At 45.0% G+C, this 16,597-nt stretch overlaps 2 protein-coding genes across 3 annotated transcripts; one reads left to right on the top strand and one right to left on the bottom strand.

Annotated features, from left to right (window-relative positions):
- Positions 1-547: 547 nt before the first annotated feature.
- On the bottom strand, positions 548-9,643 carry KARS1 (lysyl-tRNA synthetase 1). 2 transcript variants are annotated; one of them, XM_054389598.1, is made up of 14 exons: positions 9,582-9,643; positions 8,764-8,914; positions 8,398-8,563; positions 7,900-7,993; positions 7,453-7,639; positions 7,145-7,270; positions 5,362-5,481; positions 4,947-5,109; positions 4,695-4,868; positions 3,904-3,989; positions 3,148-3,233; positions 2,709-2,835; positions 1,070-1,213; positions 548-664 (listed from the first exon to the last, which is right to left on the bottom strand). In XM_054389598.1, the coding sequence occupies exons 1-14, from the start codon at positions 9,641-9,643 to the stop codon at positions 578-580; spliced, it is 1,773 nt and encodes a 590-aa protein (XP_054245573.1). In that variant the 3' UTR covers positions 548-577. The 2 variants fall into 2 exon arrangements, with proteins under 2 accessions (XP_054245573.1, XP_054245572.1); XM_054389597.1 differs by lacking the exon at positions 9,582-9,643 and adding an exon at positions 9,364-9,455.
- A 57-nt stretch (positions 9,644-9,700) lies between these two features.
- TERF2IP (TERF2 interacting protein) lies at positions 9,701-12,507 on the top strand. Its single transcript, XM_054389506.1, has 3 exons — positions 9,701-10,208; positions 10,316-10,392; positions 10,945-12,507. The coding sequence occupies exons 1-3, from the start codon at positions 9,701-9,703 to the stop codon at positions 11,377-11,379; spliced, it is 1,020 nt and encodes a 339-aa protein (XP_054245481.1). The 3' UTR covers positions 11,380-12,507.
- Positions 12,508-16,597: the final 4,090 nt, after the last annotated feature.

The raw sequence follows: 16,597 nt of genomic DNA, 5'->3' as shown, positions 1-16,597 counted from the left end.
GAGCAGATTCCAATACCCAAGGCCTAATTCGCATCACCCCTTTCAGGATTACGTGTAAGAAATGCACCATATGAAATAAGATTTGAAAACAATCTCTAGGAATAAAAAGCAATGACAGAACCCTCAGAGTGCAGCAGCAGGTGAAGCTGCTGTGCTCCCAAGGTTCCCGCTCTGCAGCGACGTGCATCAACACCGCCGTCCCCATGTGGTCCCTGCTTCACATCGCGGGAGGCACGGCACCACCACACTCGTTCCGATGCCTCCAGGCCCCCATTCTGCCCCACTGACCGGGGAACGCAGAGTTCCAGCGCCCGAGCGAGCCGCTGCAGCACTCAGGGTGCAACACCCTACCCTGCAGAGTAACAGTACAGCGACTCCGCGCCGGGCCCGCCAGCCGCGCTGCCCGAGCCCACGCTCTCCAGCCCCCGCCCCGCGCAGCCGCTTCCCCGTGCGCAGGGCCCGCCGGGAGCGCCAGCCCGGGGAGGAGGAGCCGCAGCCCGTGCGCAGGCGCACAGAGAGACACGGAGACAGGCCGTGAAAGCAGCGTCTTTATTAACGGGCCGGACCGCGCCGGGATTCATACAGAAGTGCCTTCGCCAGGCTGGTCAGGCTGCACCTCCTTCTTGTTGTCCTCCGGTTTCATGGCAGGGAAGAGAAGTACCTCCTGCGAAACGGAATACCGTCAACGCGGCCAGAGCCGCCCCATCGCGCCCCCGGCGCGGGGAGCAAGACCCGCTGGGCAGGTCCTGTGCGAACAGCCCTCCCTTGGCTCTTCCCAGCTCCCCCGCACGCCAGACCCAGCTGCCCAGTGCGGCCGTGTACAGCGTGACACAAGCACACGCTGGGCGCTGTGCTCAGGCACAGCCACGCTGCAGGTCCAGGCTCTGCAGAGGTTTATTTATAAGCATGTGCACCAAAGGAGCACTTCTCTGTGGTGAAGTTCTTCAGTTCTGATTAAAGAATCCCAAATGGCTACACTGCCTGTTGCTTGTTCATGGCCTGCTTTGCAGAATCCCAGGCCTGCTCTCTGACAAAGGCAGCAGCAGGCACTGCCGTTTTGCACATTTACCTTGATGTTATTGGAGTCTGTGAGGAACATGGTGAAGCGATCAATTCCCATGCCCCAGCCAGCTGTAGGAGGAAGGCCATACTCCAGTGCAGTACAGAAGTTTTCATCAATAAACATGGCTTCATCATCACCAGCAGCTTTTGCCTAGATGAGAAAATTAAATGGTAAAAGGTGGATTGTAGAGAGTTAGATAGTAACACGTCTGCCAATGCCCTACCCAAAAAGGAGGAATGCTGGTATTTGTAGCAGCCAATGAAACCAAAGCCCTATACAAATAGCTCTAGGCCCAACTCCTGCCTGATCTGTAAGTTTCCTTTTCAGGCAAAAGCCCTTCAATCAAAGAATCTTCAGGACCATACAGCAGCAGACGACGGCAGACCAAACTGCTTTCAAAGGCTTCTGAGGTTCTTTTATTGCTTGCAACCTTTAATGTTTGCAGAAGCAACTAAGACAAATAATTGTTTCAATTGTCAGTAGTTGCTTCATGAAACAATGTCCAGGGACTATTTTTTTACAAGTAGAATAATTTAACACTACACTGAGATTGTAACTGATATATCTGACCCTGCCAGCCTCCAAGTGTCAAAACACAAACTAGCCAACCCTCTTCCTGTTTAGAAAATGCCATGTGTGTAAGTGTTGAAACAACAAATATCTTTGCTCACAGGTTCCACAAACATTTCTACCAGTCTTCTGCAAAGCAAACTTTACTGCCTGAGTCTCAAATCCTGAAATGCAAACTACCATCCTTCCATCTCAATCTCCACCTTAACATTAAATTTTCAGGCAAATTTTTATTCAATATGTATAATCATACGTCTGCAAAGTCTGGCTATACTCAACTGCAGCAAACAAATGTAACAGACCAAAGGTGAAAAATCTGTAACGTTATTCACTCTGGCTGACTATTTTGGAACTATCAATAAGTTAGTTGACATAAGTCAACTTTCCTGGTTTTGACAACTACTTCATCCTCTCAGACACTGTGACCCATTAGAAAGGGTAGAAAGAACAAGAACTCTGTGCAGACCCAATCATCTAACCTCAATCAGGCATGGGCACACATGCATTCATGGATATGTATATTCACTTAACAACAAAAGCAATTTCAGTCACTCCTTTCTAAGGCTTGTGTAGAGAAAACTAGTACAATAAATTTGTAGGCCTAACAATTTCCAGTCTGTAGCAGTGAGCCAATTTTAAAATTACTCAGATCAGGAAATCAGGCTATTTCTTACTTGCTATTCAAAGTCTTACCAGCCATGAAAATTTATTTAAGAACCTGGAAATATAATCTTGTATGACTACAGAAAAGTTTGACTGGGGAAAAATAACTTTCAACCTGAGATTTTGCACAGTTTAGTACTTGTCAGTTTAGTACTTCAGGCAGAATAAAAGGGAAGATGTTTCAATACAAAGTTGCACTAGTAAAAACTAAATCAACAGCAGTGCTTGGACGTGCTTACCATAGATAGCAAGGTCTCTAAAAGAAAACAGGCTTTCAGTTAAGCGAGAAGCACTCACTCAAAGTAGGAGCAAGCCTTTTAAGCAGTAGGGACTAAAGACAGATTTGGAATAGACATAGGAAATGTCCTTTGCTTATGTGCCTATACCATTGATTCACTATCAAGCATCATACCTTGGCCTGTTCCTCAAAGAGCTGTCGCTGCCGGATGGGATCGTTAAGTTCTGTGTATGCATTACACACTTCCTTCTTCATTACAAAAAGTTCAAAGCGTTCTGTTAGCCCCGGATGAGAGCGATGCCTATGTCAAGAAGGCAAAACAACCATACGTTAAAATAAACATCTTTACAGAAGGGCACACACATTACTTCACAAAGATTGCCCATGCTTAGGGGCAACAGCTGTACAAACTTCAAACTACTAAACATCAGCACACCTCTTCGGTGGATGATGGATTTCACAGCTCAGGAACCAATATCTGTCTTGGTTGGTATTAGATCTATGAATATTAAAACCTCTATTTCCACATATATGGCTTTTTTTTATTACTTCCCCCCCTGCCCCAAGGAAGTAGAGGATGGTTTCATTATTACACACTGGCTGTGTCTCTTACCATTTGGCTAGAGGACTCATGACTTGTGGGTGATCACAGATGAACGTAGGGTTGATACATGTGACTTCCAAGAATTCACCAACTAACTGGGAAAACAAAAGCAAAACCATTATGTAGAATGCAGTTTCACTTTCCTAGTGGGGCCTTCCCCAAACATCCTACCTTCCTTCTGTTCACTGCTGAAGAAGGTATTATAAAACTGAAAATTTCTCAACTAATAATAATCCTGACCATGCTAATGTCATTATTAACAGAGTGTCCATGTCCTATTTAGGTAAGAAAAATGACATTGGATATAAAAAAAAATAACTTACATAAACTTGGACATTACAATGAAGGCCAGTATGAAAATCAGCAGAGAAACAGCTACCAGGCAGTATTTTGGGTTAAGAATACTTGAAATACATGTGATAAAACTATATGGTAAGCCTACCAGTTTGGTAAGGTAAATGCAAAAGCACAGATCTCACAGAAAAAAGTGGCAGATCTGCTTTAAGCACAAGAAACCAGGTACTAAACTAAAATCTTCCATTAAATGCTTCCATTAAGCAGGCATCAGTAAACTACATTTTGGTGAAGACAACACAAAAAAAATATTTTGACACAGCAAATTTTCTCATTGTGATATAGGAATAGCTGAAATGTATTTCAGTAAGTTTTCCCTCAATACAGTTAAAACTTTTGTTCTGAAGAGACTTCTTTGGATACAGACATATCCTCAAAAGACATTAGGGTTATAAAAACACCTTGACTTACTTTGTCTAGAAGCCTGGCTGTTGTTCTAGGAGGTGGACACTCAACATTTCTCTCTGCACAAAGGTCATCAAAGAATTTGCGAGTTTCTGAAATTGTTATATACAAAAATTAGAAAAGCTACCCAGATAACTGTATTTTTTTCTTCCTGCATCCTTCAATATGTATCAGAGTGATTTGTAAGATATTAATGATACACCTCAAGGAAAACATGAGCTTAAATGTCAAATTGTAAACATGGTAATTTGTTTTGAAATAATTTTACACTAAAATGTAAGTTACTTTATGTTCCAGAAACTTGACAACAATTAAGCACAACCCCACACAAGAGCTAGGCATTATTACTTGGTGGAAAAAATATAGAAGGAAAAAAGATTACTACAAAGTGTATGTAAGTTGTTTCCTTATGGCTCTGGATTCCAGGAGTAAAATAAACATATGCATTTTAGATAACGTGACAAATAAGTGTAGTCCTAACCCATGAACATAGGCATGGAGATTCAATAGCATAAAAGACAGAAGAAATAAAAAGCTGTCTCTCTTCAACAGATCAAGAACTCCCCAGATCATGCCTCTTGAATATACAGCCATCAATTACACTCAACAAAGAGGCAGAAGAGTCAGATCCTGCCAAAGACTGCAAAGCACAAAGGCTTCTTTCTAGACTCTCGGGTAACAAATAAAACCAGAGAAAAGCAATGCCACGCTGACAGACCACAAGCTGAGAACTCCAACACCTTAAGCACTTTTTCTGTTAATGAAGAATTATAGGACATTCATACTGAGCATCTGACCTTCAGTTTCAAAACACTCAGCTGATGGAAATTTCACTCCCAAGATCTTTTCCAGATCATGCACCATACTAATTCGCCGGAAGGGAGGGGTAAAATCTATCTCATAGGCCTCTCCATCCTGGCCATCTGGATGATAAGTGATCTTGTAGCTTCCAGTAATATGTTTCACCATCCCTATAAAAGGAACCTCAAGTTTAGGAGTATGCCACATAATATGCAACTCTTTTTTTTAATTAATATTGTATACATCACCTGAAAGCAACTTCTCTGTAATTTCCATCAAGTCATGGTAGTCTGCGTAAGCCATGTAGAATTCACAAGTTGTGAACTCAGGGTTGTGAGTCAAATCGATTCCTTCATTCCGGAACTGACGCCCAATTTCATATACTCTGTCCATGCCACCAACCACCAACATCTAAACAGAAGAAAATTCTAGTAAAGACACTTAACTTTTTCACAGGAACTAAAGAAAGCTCAAACACACACAACTGCAGCACAACCTCACACATCTCATTCAAGATAAATTTGGTTTCCCCCAATCCAACGAGTCTACCTTTCTTCAAGAATAATCTTTGTTTCAGCTACCTTTTTTTCTTTTTCCTTTTTTGGAGTAAGATCACAACAGTTTGGACAATATAGGCTTAGCCATAAAGGCCTTGTGTTTTACCTTGTGGTAAAGCTCAGGAGCAATTCTCATATATAAATTCATATCCAGCTCATTGTGGTATGTGATAAAAGGTTTTGCCACAGCTCCACCTGGTATTATATTCATCATAGGAGTTTCAATCTGTAAAATAGTAACAATACAAATATTAATGTAACAGTGTCATATTTCTAGGCTCCTACCTCAATGCCCTGCTTTAATCTGTCTCCAAAGCTGAACTCTGTAGATTAAGCAAACAAACAAACCACAGCTAGCTCCAATGAAAAATATCTGTATTTCATTTATCATTTGACCTTACAGTATATGACAAATTCTGAACTGAAGAGCAGGTCTTCAATGCAGTCAACATTTTTTGCTATCAAGAACCATTGTTATTTACTATAAATGTGAACCTCCTGGATTCATGTTATCAAAGCCAAGAAAAGTGGGCTGTGGCATTGTTACAAAATCATCTCTGCCTTTCAGATAATGAAGTTCAACAAGGCCAGGTGAAAGCTCCTGCACCTGGGTCAGGTCAGTCCCCAATATCAGTTCAACCTGGAGGATGAATGAATGGAAAATGGCCCAGCAGCCAACTATATCCTGAGCTGCATTAAAATAATTGTGACTAGCTCTGCTCAGCATTCAGGAGGCCCCACCTAGAGCACTGCATTCAGCTCTGGAATCCCCAGTACAAGGAGGATATGGACCTGTTGGAGAGGTCCAGAGGAGACTACAGATTCAGTTGCTAAAACAGTTGCAAATAAACCACATTAAGTTCTAATCTTTTGCTAACTGTAAAGTAGAACCAAGAATCTGGATGTAAGAGAGAGAAGACCTAGTAGTATTTTCTCATAACCTACTCCCCGACAGAGCTTAAGGTAAAACCAATTTTACCTACAGGAAAACTCGCAGTTACCTCCAGAGACAAAACATCATTTTAAAGATGTTATTTTCACCTTAATTTATTGAAAGAGGGAAGAGGCAGCATGTGCTGGTTTGAGGCCAGCACATTTTGTCCCGAGAGGGACAAAAGAATGACACACACAAACGGATTGGAGAGTGATGGAAAGTTTAAATGGAGAAGCAATTGGTGAAACTAAAGAAAACTACAAAGCATGGTGCCAAGAATATCCCAAAGCATACAGAGCCCCTTTACATAATACCCAAAGGCTTCCCAATCCTTCCCTTCTCCCATCTCAGGGTAAACCCAAACCCCCAGGGCTCTTCCTTCCCCCTCCCACTGCTAGGCAAGTCTCAGGCTGGCCAGGTCTGAGACTGCCCCCCCCCCCCCATCCTTTCTCCTCCTGGCATTAGGCCTAGACTGGCCTAAGAGGCCTTCAGATACTCCCCCACCGTTACCCAATAAGAGAACATCTCCCACGGGAGCGGAGAGGGAAGAAAGAGCAAGAGAAACAACTTTGCAGATGGATTTATAGGGGGCAGGATTTATGGGTAGAAATACACCGTTTCCCGTGTCCACCTCATTGGGTGGACATTCAGGACACCGGAGGTGTAGCTTATGTGGTAGTAACAGGAGGCACCCAGCCTAAACTGCCACACAGCAGTAGTTTGAAGTACTACTTTGAGAGAAGTTTCATGAGTCATAGCCTCACCAACTGAGGAATAATCTTAAGAGAGGAAAGGAATGGCTCACTCTACATTAAACTGATAAAGCACATCATGCTGAGGTAATTATTCTCACTTCTGTAAATACTTTGCACATCAGCCCAAACGTAAAACATCCTTGAAGCTGAGAAGCTCTAAACATTTAGTATGCAGAGAGAAATAAACACTGAAGTCTTACCTCAAGGAAGCCCAACTCATCCAGAAAGCTTCGAATGTATGTAATGATCTTTGCACGGGTTATAAATTTCTGCCTCACATAATCATTAAGAATTAAATCCAAGTATCTCTGACGATACCTCGTTTCCTGAAAAAACAAATATCTTCAGAATACACTATGCAAACTGTGCTACCAAAGGAAAAAAAAAAAAGTCTCCCAACAAAACAGATGTTCCTTTGTTGACTGATACCATCAGCAGATATTAAAAAAATCATCCACTCAGACTTATCTGCCAAACTGTCTCCAGGAGTGACAAGTATGACAAGTACCTTATCTTTGAGGCCAAAATGAAGATGAGGCAACATGTGCAGGCATGGAGACAATAGAGTTATTTCATATGGAATAATACTCAGTTCCCCTTTCTTCGTTTTCCCAGGATTCCCCTCTACACCAATAATGTCCCCACGACGCAGCTTGTTGTTAATACGGAAATATTCTTCCTCAGATTTGTAGAGCCTGCAGATACAAAACCAATGCAGTAAGTTTGATTAAAATTCAACATTCCAAACTGTCCTGCAACTCTCCCCCACAGACCAAATGCTTTTAGAAAAAGGATTCTTCTATTAGGGAACCACAACATCCTAAGCAAAACACTATCTAAGCCAACATACAGATGGATTGTCTAAGGAGATTAAGGAATAGAATGCCCAACTACAGCTCTCTAGGCCCCAGAATGCAGTTCAGTTTAGAACAGTACTAGGAATACCTCTACTTACCTGGAATTTGCCATGACCTGCAACTTGACGCCTTCACCACGGAGATCATAGAAAATCAGCTTCCCTCCAGAGGCACGCTTCGCATGGATTCGACCTAAAGATCAAAGCATGGGGGACATCAGGAAGTCACTAGCAGAAAGGGTACAGGGGCAAACCCCACAGTATTATCACTAGGACAAAGCGTTATCAGCTCTGAACTGATCACTAAATGTGAAAAACAAACAATTAAAGTCTCAAAACTAATACCAGCGCACCAAAGACCATATGAACTTTGGGGTCTGGAGCACAGATCGCAGTCTCATCTTGTAGTTTTATGGGATGTTGCATAGGTCTACACATTCCAAAAGGACATGTCCTGAATAGTCGGCTAGGGACTTCAAGACTGAGTAATGGAGGACCAGCAAAATTCAAAGAGACCACCCCATCATTAAAAGCAGCTAAGACTTTTCTTAGCAAAACAGCAGACCATCTTTCTGTATCCCAGATTAAGTCTTTTACCTGCCACTCTCACTGTAATGTCTGTCAGGTGATCTCCTGGTTGCAGGTGACTGTACTTTTCTATAAAATCCGAGAGGGATAAGTCCACATTAAATTTGTGGGGATAGGGATCTTCATTAGAGCCTTTCAGCTGCTGGATTGCATGGCTTCTAATCTTGTAGTATTGCTGTCACCAGAAACAAACAAAACCAAAATATTTTGTTAGAAATTGAAACCATTTTGCAGGTTGTAAATTAAAACAGCTGCACTTATGTCGGAATATGGAGGTTTCTCTCCTCTTAACCACTTAGTTCTTCTTGAATTTACATCAAATATAAATTAACACTTAGTTTCAGAATACTAAAAAGCATGAGGGCAGATGCTCACATTGGGATCCAAGCTTTCCTCATCAGCACCAATGTTATTCTCAGAGTCAGAAGTCAAGGATGGCTTATTTGAATTCTTTTCATTTTGCTCTTTCTGCTTTGCCTCTTTTTCGGCTATTTTTCTCTCAGCCTTTAAACGTCTCTTCAGCTCACTATAAAAGAGAAGGAAACCAGATGCAACAGGTACTCTGATACTTCTACACAGAAACACATGACAGGATTCTGACAAAAGTTTACTGTATAAATAACCCTGCCCAAAAGTCAAAATAATCCTTAAGTACGTTTAAGCATTTTCTTCGTTGAACTGTTTTAAGCGCATATATGCAATAAAAATATTCAGAAAAAGTTAAAACTGAATTAAGCGTTATGTAAAGCATCCTTGACGGTGCGTGCCTATGTGCCCAAGGACTTTTCCGCTTGCCACACGTAAGAGCCTAGCAACACCACACAGCACCCAAGTTCTCACTGCAAGAAGTTAGGCGCTACTTAAGAGTTCCCGACCCGCCTTCACGGCCCGGACCGGCCCCCCGCGGCTCCCGACCCTGACGACCAGGACTTCATGAGGAAAAGGACGGCCTCAGCCAGACCACAAAGCACGGACCTGCTTTGGTCATGAAGTGCCTGGCGCCATCGGAGCACTGGGGCGACCCTCCAGGCCCAGCAGCGGAGCCGCGCAGCAGCAGGGCTCAGCATGGCAGAGACGCGCACCAGGTCAGCCGAACATTCGCCTCGCCTTGACTTGTTTTGTTTTGCTCTGCTTTGCCTTGCCTCCCCAGCCCGGCGCTGCCCGGCTCCACCTGCCCGCCCAACCTCCCTCACTTTTTGCTGAGGTGCGACTCGGTCTCCGCTGCTTCGCACGCCCGCCCCGCCACGGCCGCCATCTTCTCGGCTCTAGCCCGCTCTTCCGGCAGGCCCGCGCCTGCGCGCAGGGCGTGACAATGGCGGGGCCGGGTCCCTGGGGCGCGCCTGCGGCGTGCTCGCGGTCGCTGTTCCTGCAAGACGATGGCAGCCCGATGAGGTTCTACGTGCGGCCGGGGCTGGCCAAGCTGCGCCTGGCACCGCTGGTGCTGGCGGGCGGCGGGCGGTTGTGCCGCGTACAGGAGCCGGGAGCCGTGCTCCTGGCGCAGCCCGGCGAGGCCGCGCCCGCTGGTGCGGTCTCCACCGAGTACGTGACGGAGTGCGTGGAGCGCAAGCAGCGGCTGCCGCTGGAGTCCTTCCGGCTGCCCACCACGCCGCCCAGGTCTCTCGTCGTCGCCTCGCCGCGCGGGCGTCGGGCCTTCACGAAGGCGGAGGACGCAGCGCTGCTGCGGGCCGTGCGCGGCCGCGGCGAGGCGCGGGTGTGCGGCCGGGCGCTCTGGCAGGAGCTGGAGCGGGCGGGGCTGACGCAGCACAGCTGGCAAGCCATGCGCGACCGCTACCTACGGTACCTGAGGCCGCTGCTCGGGGGTGAGCTGGAGGGCGCCGGCCGGGCTTGGCGGCGGGGGAGAGGGGAGGTTGGTGGCGGGGCGCGCACCCGCTGTGGCCCGGCAGTCGATGCCCGCGTGTTTCCGCAGGGCCCCAGCAGATGGAGGAGCCCGCACAAAACACGGGTGTTTTCGAGGCGGCGAATCAGGAGTTCGATGGCGCAGAGGTGAGCCTCTGGGGCGGCAGGGGAGTAGACTGTTTGCTGCAGCTGCTTCTAGTCCTGGTTGTCGCAGTGTGGCCCCATAGTAACTCGTATTAACTTCTTAAGTGGCTGCACTACGACTCCCCTTCTGCTGAAAGGGTGCTTTATGTGAGGTGTGAACTGCGTGGCTTATGATGAATGGTGCCTCACTGGGACATTTTCTTAGATTGATTTCCTGTACAAGTTAGTTTTATGAAATAAACATCAGAGTTGTCACATCAAAAACTACTGGCAAATGGAAGCCATCCTTTCACATCGGGCGTAAAATGTAATTTTAGTTGCATTAACTTTTAGTTTTAATATTTGGTTTGTTCAAATTCTTCCATATAGTTCATGCTTTTATGTATATCCTTGTTAATGTATACAGCTTCACTTTAGTAATAGAAACAGCTAGGCATAGTAAAATTCAGAGGCTTTTATATGCTTTACAGTCACAGCGGAAGGTGGTTGGGTAGTGGTGATAAAAAAGCTTGCCAGAAAATACCATGTCAAATTGATGACTCCTCTTAATTTTAGTCAGGAAGTGATACTTCAAACATTTCACAAGAGCTTTCCACAGAAGTTGGAGAAGGAAAGCCCACAGAAGAAACAGCATCTAGCTTGGAAACTGGATCGCAGGAGTGGGCTCTCCCTGACGCTCAGCTAGAAGGACCAGCAAGCACTTGCTCTTCTGCCAGTGTGGTAGAAGAAGCAGTAAAAACTATGCAGTACTTCATGAAGAAGTTCAGCGTGGACCTGCACACTGTTACACAGGCCTTTCTGAAAAACACAGGTGAAGTGGAGGCTACTTCATACTTTCTGCAGACAGGGCAGCGCTTGGATGGGTACCCTGTGTGGACCAGAGAGGATGATTTGGAGTTGCAAAAAGATGATGAACATGTCAAAAACAAATTGATAGTGAAATTTGGAGCTGAAAACGTAGCAAAGCGGGTAGCATTTCGGAAAAGTTAGTAAAACAGAGGAGAATCTAGATCTAGAACTGTGGCAAGAACTTAAAGTCATTTCAGAAATGCAAATGTGATGGAAAAAGTCATGCAACATTCTGAAGTTTCAGAAATACTTGTAAATATTTATAAAAGGCTTGTTTTGTGTTTGCTTTTTAATATTTGATGCAGTTTTAAAATAGAAAATGTTTTAGAGAAAGGTTCTATATCAAACTTTCACCAAGAATTTGCTTTAAAGTGTGTATCTATTGTATAAACTAGCTTGTGCTCCTAACTGTATATTGCTGCATGCAAAGGATTCTGAACGGGGCTGGTATCAAAACTGACAGAAGGGCGTTAAGTCCTCTAACCTCTCATGCATTATTAGGGCACAATAGCAGCTTTCTGTTTTGTCCATTTGTCTTCAAACTGTTGTGGAGGGTCGTTTAATAACCTGCTCTGCCAGTTTTTATTACCTTTTATTGTTGTTAAGGAGACAATAACAATGAATATGTAGCTGTTCAAAAGCAACAATCAAGAGCATTCATGCCACAGGATAAGCTACTTGGGCTCCTATGTGAATGTTGAGATGTCTCAGAAGGTCCTTGTGTACTTGGAATTGCCAAAAAATGGTCACTGTGATAATAATCTTCACAGGGTTCTTTCAGGTAAAAACACAGGTCAGTAGACAGGCATCTTAAATTTTTGTTGGTACTTGCTGCATATGTTCTCCAGTGCTAATACTGCAGAGTTTGTTTAATAGCATTACCATCTTGCTTTGTGATTTTAAAAATGATGAATAGGTGTCCTCCAGCTTGCATTGCTACAGACTGAGGAGTCACAGCTTACTTAGTCCAGCAAAATAACACTTGTAGGAGGCCATACACTCTAGCTGGAAGAATTAGACAAGCTTTCAGGACCATGTATGAGGTATGAGATACAAGGTAAGGAAGTGTACTCAGAGTTTGGGTATCTCTCACCTGTCATGTTTGAGAGAGAACACCCTTGCTAATGAACAGCCACAATCTGAAAAATTCAGTTCTTTCCAGTCTGGCAGCAAGATGGGTCACAGTTGGCCAGTCCCTGATTTTATTTCCCCAGGTCCCCCTGCCTTTTTTTTTTTTTACCTCCCTGAAAATAGGTGAAGCTAAGGGAGTTGTGCATTGTATTATTATTACCTGATTTGCTCAGTAAAAGTTTTTCTCTCAACCCAGAGTTTGTGTGTTATTTCCCTCACTTCTGTGTTGGGGGTGAAGCAGGCAGGCTAACCCATTTATGGTGTGTTGACCTGTTACAATCAGCTGTGTTTCAAGGTGCCCAGGTTCATGAACAGGGGAGCCGTCACTTCATGCAGCCCAAACCTCCCACTGCAGCTTGGGTAGTGTTCGTGTGTCAGCAGAACCATAACCTCCTGATTCGGTGGTCTTACTTAACTGAAAATGCTCTAGGTTTCAGATGGAGAGGTAGAACAGATTAAATGGCCACAGCATAAAAAGATCAGGTGTTGAGGTGCCTTGTATCTTTTTATAATTCTGAGTGACTCTTGCTGTAAGAATGAGTTTGTCCTTTACAGCACAGTCAGACGTGCAATTCTGAGTCCACATACAGTGCTTTTACCTTTGCAGAAACTGGCAAACACATTGTCTAACACTGAGAATCTTTACATACGGACTTTCCATTTTCCCTGAGGTCCCTGAACTATCAGGGAGTGTCAAGAATGCTCTTTCTGTAGCTCAAAGACGTAAAGTTTCTCTTACGGCCTGGAGCATTTTAAAATTCAGCAGCATGTTTCTGTTTTTAAGGAGATAGTGCAACTTTTTAATAACATGCAGATGAGGTCTAGCTCTGCAGTTGACACTCATTTTGCTATAGGGGGCACCAAATGCCCTTGTCAGGTTTAATATGAGCATTCCTCCACAGAGCAACACTAGAAAGAGGGCATGATTTGGAGCTGCAAAAAGATGATCATGTCAGGAATAAATTGATAGCAAAATTTGGAGCTGAAAACGTAGCAAAGTGGGTAGCATTTAGGAAAAGTTAGCAAAGCAGAGGAGAATCTGCATCAACTGTGTCAGGAACTTAAAAGTCATTTCAGAGATGCAAGTGTGATGGAAAATGTCATGCAACATTCTGGAGTTTCAGAAGTACTTTAAAATAAAGTAAAAGGCCCATTTTGTATTTTATTTTTATTTGTGATACTGAATACAGTAAACGTTTTAGAATCACAGAATACATCTGCTTGGAAAAGACCTCAAAGATCATCTATTCCAACACTCCACCCAGCACTGAAGGGTCAACACTCGAGTATGTCCCTAAGCACCAGGTCCATACACTGCTTAAACACCTCTAGGCATGGTGACTCCACCACTGCAGTAGGCAGACCCATCCCAATGTTTGATAACCCTTTCAGTGAAGAAATATTTCCTAATACCGAGCCTGAACCTCTCCTAGCTCAGCTTGAAACCATTTCCTCTAGTCCTGTCACTTGACACCAAGGAGAAGTGGTTGCTCCAACCTCCCTTCAGGCAGTTTAGAGAGTGATGAGCCTCTTTTTCTCTAGTCTGAACACCCTCAGCTCCCTCAGACACTCCTCATAGGCCATGTGCTCCAGGCCTTTCATGAGCCTCATTGCCCTTCCATGGACACGCTCCAGCATCTCAATATCCTTCCTATAGCAAAGGGCCAAGAACTGAACACAATAATCAAGGTGTGCCCTCACCAGTGCTGAGTACAGGCGGGTGATCACCTCTCTGTTCCTGCCAGCCACCACGTTTGTGCTACAAGCCAGGGTGGCATTGGCCTTGGCCATGTGGGCACACTGCTGACTCACATTCAGTTGACTGTCAACCAATACCCTCAGGTCCCTCTCCAAGGCACAGCTTTCCAACCATACATCCCCCCCACATCCTGTTGTGATCCAGGTGGAGGACCCGGCATTTGGCCTTGTTGAATGTCATACAGTTAGCCTTGGACCGTTGATCTTACCTGCCCAGATCCCGTTGTAAAGCTTCCAGGTAGACCACTAGGTGGACCATCTTAGTATAGAAGGAGATCTGATTAATTAGGCAGGACCTGCCTTTCATAAACCTGTGCTGACTGGGCCTGATCACCCAGCTGTCTTGTAAGTGCCATTTTTCTATAGAGGGCACCAAATGCCCTTCTGTCAGGTTTAGAATAGAATAGAATAGAATAGAATAGAATAGAATAGAATAGAATAGAATAGAATAGAATAGAATAGAATAGAATAGAATAGAATAGAATAGAATAGAATCAAGAAGGTTGGAAGAGACCTCAAGGATCATCGAGTCCAACCTGTCACCCTACACCTCATGCCTATCTAAACCATGGCACCAAGTGCCACGTCCAATCCCCTCTTGAACACCTCCAGGGATGGTGACTCCACCACCTCCCTGGGCAGCACATTCCAATGGCCAACCACTCTCTCTGTGAAGAACTTTCTCCTCACCTCCAGCCTAAACCTCCCCTGGCGCAGCTTGAGGCTGTGTCTTCTTGTTCTGGTGCTGGTTGCCTGGGAGAAGAGACCAACCCCCTCCTGGCTACAACCTCCCTTCAGGTAGTTGTAGACAGCAATGAGGTCTCCCCTGAGCCTTCTCTTCTCCAGGCTAAACAGTCCCAGCTCCCTCAGCCTCTCCTCATAGGGCTTGTGCTCAAGGCCTCTCCCCAGCCTCGTTGCCCTTCTCTGGACATGCTCCAGCAATTCAACATCTTTCCTAAACTGAGGGGCCCAGAACTGGACACAGTACTCAAGGTGTGGCCTAACCAGTGCTGTGTACAGGGGTACAATGACCTCCCTGCTCCTGCTGGCCACACTATGCCTGATGCAGGCCAGGATGCCATTGGCTCTCTTGGCCACCTGGGCACACTGCTGGCTCATGTTCAGCCGGCTGTCAACCAGTACCCCCAGATCCCTTTCCGCCTGGCTGCTCTCCAGCCACTCTGACCCCAGCCTGCAGCTCTGCATGGGGTTGTTGTGGCCGAAGTGCAGCACCCGGCACTTGGACTTGTTGAATGCCATCCTGTTGGACTCTGCCCATCTGTCCAGCCTGTCAAGGTCCCTCTGCAGAGCCCTTCTACCTTCTAACAGATCAACACCTGCTCCCAGCTTGGTGTCATCTGCAAATTTACTGATGATGGACTCAATCCCCTCATCCAGATCATCAATAAAGATATTGAACAGGATGGGGCCCAGCACTGATCCCTGGGGGACACCACTAGTAGTTTAGTATGAGCATTCCTCCCCAGAACAACACTGGAATGAGGAGGGCAGCTGACCAACAAAGAGAGGGGGTGCAGTGTGGTGGTGGTGGAGATGAAAGGGAAACCCAGCTTCTTATGGCCCTGAATGCCCTGAGCTTGTGTGGAATCTCCTCAGACTACCTCCAATGCCTGGTCTTCCCTTGATCATCTTCTTCCAAGGATACACATCCTCAGAATGGAGGTTCATCCTTTGTTGAGACTTGTGACCCTGCCATAGGACCTGCCACCTTGCTGTCTAGAGGGTAGTGGAAATATTCCAGCTCTGGAGCAACATCTGAATGGAATGATAAATGGATGTATGTTAAAGGGACTCTGCAATTCACACATGAAAGAGGATGTTTAGAAGGAGGCATTTGTAGGCTTTTCACTCTCCAGGTCTGGTAATGAGCTTTTCTCCTTGACTTAGGAACTCTGTTAAAAACAAGTATAAATAATTCTGTTGCTCAGGTTTGAACTACGTATCCCCAGTAGAGGTGGGAGAATGGCATCTCCAATGGAGATAGAGGGGAATGGCATAGTCTGTTAAACATCATTTTGTTGTGCTCTAAGACAGGAAATACTCCCATCAAGCGATTCAAAATGATAGCTTCCTGTTCTCTCCTCTGCTTCTTCAGTCCACTGCCTTAAACCTGTCTTCCCAGTTCTAGTATTTTAGTATGGAACCTGTGTCCTTACCTTGTAATTCTCACCCTTGACATGAATTCTTCTAAGTCACACGTGGACTGTGAGAACTCCCAGAAGAACAACTACTCTTGGTTTTGAAAGCTAGAAGACAATTATTTCAGCTTGAAAATACATGGGTTCATATAGTCCCAGAAACTGATCCCCATATGCAAACTCAGGAGTTTTTATTTTCAGCTATAGCTGGTTTATTCCATTTTCCCCATTACAACAGTAAGTAAACACATTTCCCCAACATTGCCCAGCCACAGGAATGGAGCAAAAAGAAAACTGGGCTTGAAAACAGC

Source organism: Indicator indicator, chromosome 19 (assembly GCF_027791375.1).
Source record: "Indicator indicator isolate 239-I01 chromosome 19, UM_Iind_1.1, whole genome shotgun sequence".
NCBI classification, from domain to species: domain Eukaryota; kingdom Metazoa; phylum Chordata; class Aves; order Piciformes; family Indicatoridae; genus Indicator; species Indicator indicator.
Note: the sequence above shows the minus strand (reverse complement) of the source record. Positions and strands in the feature narration are given on the sequence as shown.

What these genes read in the sequence shown, in the direction of transcription:
- KARS1 (XM_054389597.1), bottom strand. Translation starts at nt 9,455, where the DNA reads ATGCTGAGCCCTGCTGCTGCGCGGCTCCGCTGCTGGGCCTGGAGGGTC. An exon ending in CAGCCAGGCTTCTAGACAAA is followed by an intron (nt 3,234 to 3,903) that starts GTAAGTCAAGGT and finishes TTGTTTTCCCAG; the next exon opens with TTAGTTGGTGAATTCTTGGA. An exon ending in TCTTTGAGGAACAGGCCAAG is followed by an intron (nt 1,214 to 2,708) that starts GTATGATGCTTG and finishes TTTCTCATCTAG; the next exon opens with GCAAAAGCTGCTGGTGATGA.
- TERF2IP (XM_054389506.1), top strand. Translation starts at nt 9,701, where the DNA reads ATGGCGGGGCCGGGTCCCTGGGGCGCGCCTGCGGCGTGCTCGCGGTCG. An exon ending in CCTGAGGCCGCTGCTCGGGG is followed by an intron (nt 10,209 to 10,315) that starts GTGAGCTGGAGG and finishes GTGTTTCCGCAG; the next exon opens with GGCCCCAGCAGATGGAGGAG. An exon ending in AGGAGTTCGATGGCGCAGAG is followed by an intron (nt 10,393 to 10,944) that starts GTGAGCCTCTGG and finishes TCTTAATTTTAG; the next exon opens with TCAGGAAGTGATACTTCAAA.